General features: G+C 51.1%; 1 protein-coding gene across 1 annotated transcript in view; it reads left to right on the forward strand.

Moving 5' to 3' along the window:
* Positions 1-6,875, forward strand: part of GREB1 (growth regulating estrogen receptor binding 1) — a 91,174-nt gene that overhangs the window by 12,833 nt on the left and 71,466 nt on the right. The window contains exon 2 of the mRNA XM_077750948.1: positions 3,630-3,810. Within this exon, the coding sequence (XP_077607074.1) occupies positions 3,654-3,810 (157 nt within the window). The 5' untranslated portion in view covers positions 3,630-3,653. The remainder of the gene's footprint in view (positions 1-3,629; positions 3,811-6,875) is intronic.

Consider the following 6,875-nt stretch of genomic DNA (forward strand, 5'->3'; position numbering starts at 1 on the left):
GTTTCAGAGTCTGTGTCTCCCTCTCTCTCTGACCCTCCCCTGCTCACGCTGTCTCTCTCTCTCCTAGAAATAAATAAAAATATTAAAAAAAATTTTTTTTTATATCTTATTTTATATTTGAGAGACAGACAGAGAGTGAGCAGGGCAGGAGCAGAGAGGCGGAGCCAGAATCCGCAGCAGGCTCCAGGCTCCGAGCTGTCAGCACAGAGCCCGATGCGGGGCTCGAACCCACAGCAGTGAGATCGTGACCCCAGCTGAAGTCAGGCACCCAGCCGACTGAGCCACCCAGGTGCCCCAAATCTGTCATCTTTAGAATGGGCTTCACAGTATCGCTCCCCTGGCCACCAGACGTGTTAGTAAGCAAGGGAGCATGGTCAGTACACAGTAGCAGGACAATGAATGTTCTTTTTCTTCCTCTTTGTGGCTCCGTCCATATTAGGCATTGAGCTGCTATAGCTGCTGGGATCCTCTGGGCTGGGAGTGCCAGTCAGCTGTCAGGTGAGCAGAACAGGGCCTTGGGAGGGTGGGGTATGGGCGCCTCATCCCGCTCTTTTGATCACTGAGCATGATTCTGTCGAGATGCCATGTAAAAAGGGCTGGGCTCAAAGCCCCTTTCTGTGTGCCTTAAGCTCTTCAGACAAAGATCTATAGACACAGGAGGCGTTTGTGATGTTACTAATTGGCATCAACTTTAAGCAGAACACCCTGAATCGAACATAATGCAAGTGTCCCCAGATGTGGCCAGTAACCCCTCATTTGTGTCTCGAGATATAAATGCATCGCGTCAAGGAAGAAGGCAGACAACGAGGATTCCGGGGCCCCTCCTGACCCAGCCTCTTGGGCTCTTCGGGGGCTCTGCAGCTGAGCTCCTTCTCTCCCTGGAGTGCCTTCTCTGTGTTGGGCTAATTCCTGGGGCAGCCCTTCCGATAGCTCATCTTTCCAGGCTGGAAGCCGGGACTGACCAAGGGACCCTGTTGGTCAGGGATCATTGCTACAAGCAAGAAGTGTTTCGTGGTTTTTATTTACTATTAGTTGGACCTTCCTTACAAGAGAGGCAGAAAGCCAGTGTGACTCCTTGGCCCCTTTTACCTTCAGGAGGGAAACCAGAGCCCTCAGAGAGCACCAGCGGCCCCATCGTGAAATGGCTCCACCGCCCAAACAAGGGAGAATTTCTTACGTGTGTCTTAAGTCAGAGGGGTGGGTGAGGCTGTGCCTGGCTCGAGAGGCTGGTCTCCTGTCGAGGGTCACATCCCTGTAAGGAAGTAGGAGCTACTGCCCTGTGATCACGTTGGCATCTTGTGCTCTTTCTTACGTCAGGTGCTACTTTGGAAATCAACAGTATAGTAGATAAGAAATACGTTAAGGATAAAAAAGAACGGAGTGATCTACCCCCTTTCCTCCCTTCAAGAGAGTGTATACATCTCTCTTCTCATAGTTGTAGGCTATTTATAAAAATCCATCAGGTATCTATCAGAAAGAAACCCGTAGCGGCGCCTGGATGGCTCAGTTGGTTTAGACTTCAGCTCAGGTCATGATCTCGCGGTTCGTGAGTTCGAGCCCTGCATTGGGCTCTGTGCTGATAGTGTGGAGCCTGCTTCAGATTCTGTTTCCCTTTCTCTCTGCCCCTCCCCCGCTCACTCTCTCTCTCTCTCTCTCTCTCTCTCTCTAAAAAATAAACATTAAAAAAAAGAAAAGAAAGCTATAACATTTTTAAAGGCCACAGTCATGATTACAACCCTATAAAAATGACAAATAAATAATATAAGGCTAGCATCCTCCCCCAAATCACGACTATTTAGAAATTAACATAGATAATTATCTGATCAAGGAGGGAATCAAAAGGGAGATTGTAAGCCGTCTAAAAAGAAATGAGAAGAGGGGTGCCTGGGTGGCTCAGTTGTCAAGCGTCCGACTTCAGCTCAGGTCATGATCTCGCAGTTCGTGGTTCGGGCCCCGCGTCGGGCTCTGTGCTCACAGCTAAGAGCCTGGAGCCTGTTTCAGATTCTGTGTCTCCCTCTCTCTGACCCTCCCTTGTTCACGCTGTCTCTGTCTCAGAAATAAACAAAAAAACATTAAAAAAATTTTTTTTAAAAAAACAAAATAAATGAGAAGGAAAACACTTTATATGAAACCTGCAAAGCCATAGCAAGAGAGGTGTCCAGAGGAAGATATCATAGCCCGAAATAGTTTCATTATTAAAGGAGGTGGAAAAATAAGAATGAGAATAAAGTAATCCTTTTAAGAAGTTTTGAAAAAGTACAACAGGTTAAGCCAAGAGGAAACAGAAAGCTGAATTTAATAAAGTAGAAACTGAATGGCAAGCATGAGGAAGGAACATAAATTTAAATGCCGCTCTTGGGAAGCACGAAATAAACACAGAGGCTTACCCCGTGTGACCCCAGAGAGGTGTCTGAGCAAGTGTCTGTACCTACGTGGAACGGAATATGATGTAGCCATGACCATTAAGGTCAGAGCATTTGTAAGAGGACTGAATAAAATGTTTATGTCGAGTGAAAAATGCAGCATCAAAAATTTCGTTATCGGATGATTAGCTGAATGCAGTCTCCCATCTCCCTCTTACCCCTAAGTTGTGGAGAAAGTGAAGTCTGGACAGAGCATATCATCCTAACACAGTGGGAATGAGGTGTTGACAGTCACGAGAACACGCGGGAAAGCATTGTGCCGACTGGAAGAAGCCAGTCCCCAAAGACTGTCGGGTTCCATTAATGTGAAACTCGCAGAGTCTGCAAATCCACAAAGTTGGAAAGTAAATTAGTGGCTGCCGGGGCGCTGGGCGGTTGGGGGATTAAGGAGTGACAGCTAAAGGTTACGAGGTTTCTTTCTGGGGTGATGAAAACATTCTACAGGTGATCATGTGATGTTTGCACAACACGGACTAGATTAAAAACCACTGAGTTGTACACTTTAAGCAGGTGAGTGGTATAGAGTGTGAATTCTATCTTCGGCTGCAAACCGACCCCGCCCCGCAAAAAGCCCGATAACCACAGTGGTCAACTTGGGGGATGGGAGTAGCCCTGATTTTCCTTTTGTTTTTCTACCTTCTGCTGTCATTTCCAGATTTTCCAGATATACGTCTACATTATTGTCGTGGAAGTATAATAAGCTACACAAACACTTGAAAGGAAGAAAGGTTAACAATGGGCTTTTTAGCAGAAAAGGCACTGTTGGGCAGGCTGCCAGCCTGCCTTCTGAGAAGGTGAGGGGAGGTCTCGCAATCCTTGAGTCTGGAGACTAGTTGCCACGGGTCACGGACTCTCCAGCCTCTGCCCCCTGCGTAGAGTGGCTCAGGGCTATTCTTCTGTACGTCGAGGAAGATAAACCATCATTTGTCTGAGCTCTCTTGGGGGGGACGNGATGACCGAGAGCCAATTTCTAGCCAAATATCCCAAGAGGTGTCAGACTCTGCTATGTGAGTGCTAAATTAGAGAAAGCTGTTACGGGTATAACTTCCTGTAACTGCCCGGCAGGAGCCTCCGCGGAGAGCCGCCGGCTCCTCTCTGCGGAGCGGGAGACGCACGGCGCCTTGCAGCGGGGTCGCCTCCTGCCTTTGGGCTTCGTGCGCGTGGGGTCAGCCTTTTTCAGTGACACTGAGATGCCGTTTTAAACAGCAGCCCCCGCCCTCCTTTCTGAAGATGGGAAACGCTTACGCTGGCCAGCTGAAGACGACGCGCTTCGAGGAAGTCCTGCACAACTCCATCGAGGCCTCCCTGCGGTCCAGCAGCCTGGTGCCCAGGCCGGTCTTCTCCCAGTTGTATCTAGAAGCAGAGCAGCAGCTGTCCACGCTAGAAGGTAGGAGATGCCGTCGCGGCTTGCCTGGGTGGTGTGCGCTCGTGGTGCCGACAGAACCGGGAACGCTTTCCTCTGTGTGTGCCGCGTGTCGAGTCTGGCAGAAAAGCATTATCAGAAAGGGAAAGTTGTACATACACTTGGACTTGGCTGGAAAAAACCGACAATGCTGAAGTTTCAGCCATAAAGTTCTAAGGGATCAAATTGTTCACCAGCTAACGGGAGGAAGGCAGAGGCCGGGTGGACCGTTCCGGATTGGTTGTTACGCAGCCTCTCCTCAGAATGTTTAGCGTTGTCACTTGCTAAAGAGAGAACTTTAACATGCTTTGGCCCCCCGTGATCTTTTTTTCCCCTCTGCCTCGGGATTCACGGCCGTATCTTTGCAAAATAGTTTGGGTGGATTTTGGGATCTCGGGTACAGAGCCCTCTAGAAACTTTCGAAAGCCAGGAACAAACCCTGATGAATTGAACGCGTGCTGGAAATAAATGCATACGTTACACTCAAGCATGGGGACAGCTTTAGGACTCACTTACTTATCCAGAATAAAATCGTTGTGTTTTCAATCTTTAGTTTGTATTTTTTTATTGAAGTTTTTTTTTTTACATTTATTTATTTTTGAGGGACAGAGAGAGACAGAGCACAAGTAGGGGAGGGTCAGAGAGAGAGGGAGACACAGAATTGGAAGCAGGCTCCGGGCTCTGAGCTGTCAGCACAGAGCCTGAGGCGGGGCTCGAACTCACTAACCGAGAGATCTTGACTTGAGCCGTAGGCGGATGCTTAACCCACGGAGCCACCCAGGTGCCCCTAGTTTGTATCTTTAATAGCCATGTATTTTCATGTCAGAAGCTACCCCAGCGGCAATCCTTTGGGTGAGGCCATTACTGTTATGGAAGTCCTTTTGGTCAGTTTATGCCTTCCACTTGAAGACTTAACCTAGATACTGAAGGGAAAAAGGATTGTTGTTTAAAACAAAAATTAATCAAGAAAGCGTGCAGTCTGCCAGGTCCTGTACTGGAGGGGTCACGACGTGTGGGTCCGTCTCCGTGTGCGTGTGTGTGTGTCGACAGGGTGTGGGGATGGCTGGCCAGGAGGGGGGCACATAAGGGAGAATGAGGCACGGGGTGCTTGTGTGGCGCCTGATGCTTATTCTAGCAGGGAGGCATCCCTGTGTCAATCTTTGAAACGTCTTACAACATTCACCTTGCAAATAGCAGCAGTAAGGACCCTAAACAGCTGGACGAGGGCCTGGGAGACACCGGACTGTGCTCAAAAGCACGAATTAGGGAAACCGAGAGTTGTCTGGTGTGGACGGTGTGCACGCCTTCGGGTAGGGGACGCGTTGCTGCGGCCCGTGGGGAGATGAGCACTAACGGGAGGCTCCCGGCTGTGTTTCTGGCCGGCTCCGCGACGTCCGTGAAACCTACACGGCCAATAGCCATCCTTCCCTGCTTTCCGCATTGACCCGCTTCGCTGCTAATGATAAGTTCACGATGGTAACAGCGACATCTTAGTGTGCAGGGCACTTCGGATCTACAACGTGCTCTCACCTCCGCCTGCTGACGTGACGAAACCCCGTGCTTCTCGGGAAGATGGGCCCTGGGTTTGCTTGCAGTGTTGAAGGGGCGCCCGAGCCTCAGAATCGAATCCTCAACTTTGGCAGCTCTGCGATGAGAAGGGGGCGAACAGGTGGTTAAGTGGACGGGGTACGCTCCCCTGGGGCGAGACAGGAGCAAGCCCTGGAAGGTTCCCCAGGTGGCTTGATGCCCCAGACTGCCTGGGGACTGCCTGGGAGGCCACGTCCCGGACACTCTGACTCCTTAGGGTGCCTGTGGGCGTGGGGCCCTTTCCAGGGACAGCTCTGAGGCTCATGCTTCTCATGCCTCCCGCGCTGAGTGCTGGGGGACCCTGTGGGCTGTAGGGGGGCTCCCTTGTCCAGCCCTCATGTTGAGTGAAAACAGGGCAGGCCCTCTAGCTTTTCCTGTTGCTTTTCCTGTTTGTCCAAGAAATCCTCCCATGGTGGGGGGGGGGGGGGAAGGGGGAGACGCTCCTCAGTTTGCTGGATATCACTATAAACGGAGCACGCAGCCCCGCCCCTGGTTCTGCGTCATAAAACCTGGTGCAGACGGCTTGGGCTGGCCACCTCTGGCCTTGTCTGTGTGTCTGTCTCCCCCCCAGTCTCCTGTTGCTGTCCTTCCTCAGACAGTTACATGAAGGATGGTGCTTACGGCCAGGGTGCTGGTCTCCGACTGCCCCTCGACCTGTTAACATTTTCTGTATTTGCGAGGGTGATTCCCCCGGGGCCTTTATGACTTTGGTCCCTGGCTTAGAGGGAAACCCCTTTTATTACATGTTATTTACTGGCTTTCGAGGGAGACCGAATGGAACAGATACCACTCCAGCATTTTGAGGGAAGTATTAATGAATTAAACAAGATGCAGTTAATTCTTGGAACCCCACCCGCCGAGACGTCCTACGGTGTCTTCCCGTGGGAAGAAGATGAAATGCAGCGTGAACGTTACAGTGAATCGTCTTGTGTGTAGAGGGGGGGGAGGGCAAGAGCCTTTCTGGATTGTGTGTTTTTAGTGTTAAGGTCCTCAGCTCGCCGTCCGGTTGGTTTGTCCGAGGCCGTGTGAACGCCCTCCTCCCGCCCGGAGACCTTGGCCAGCAGCCTGGTCTGGTCGGCTCCCAGCTAAGGTCCTCCTGGCCCCTCGCCCTCCTGCTGGCTGATCCCATCAAAGGCCCTGGGCTGTCTGCTGTGGACCTTTGACCTTTGCCGGCAGCTTTCTTATCTGCTGGATTCTGAGCTCGCTCTTTGACTCTCCCAGGCTTAAAGATCCTCTTCTTTCATTCTTTCTGAGAGTCTGAATTCCTGCTTTTTTTTGGCTTAGCAGAATCATGTGCGGGCAGACATTCCTGGGGGCCCGAGCGCTCCCATGGCTCCGACTTTCTCACCCCTTTGCACGCACATGGCTGGTGTCTCTGGGGTCCCCTCTGAGAGCCCCTGGGGTACTGCTGGCTCAAAGAGTAGCCGTGGTTGTGCAGGAGAGCCTTCTGTGGCTGCCCCATT

This window comes from Crocuta crocuta, unplaced genomic scaffold, assembly GCF_008692635.1.
Source record: "Crocuta crocuta isolate KB4526 unplaced genomic scaffold, BGI_CrCroc_1.0 scaffold129, whole genome shotgun sequence".
NCBI classification, from domain to species: domain Eukaryota; kingdom Metazoa; phylum Chordata; class Mammalia; order Carnivora; family Hyaenidae; genus Crocuta; species Crocuta crocuta.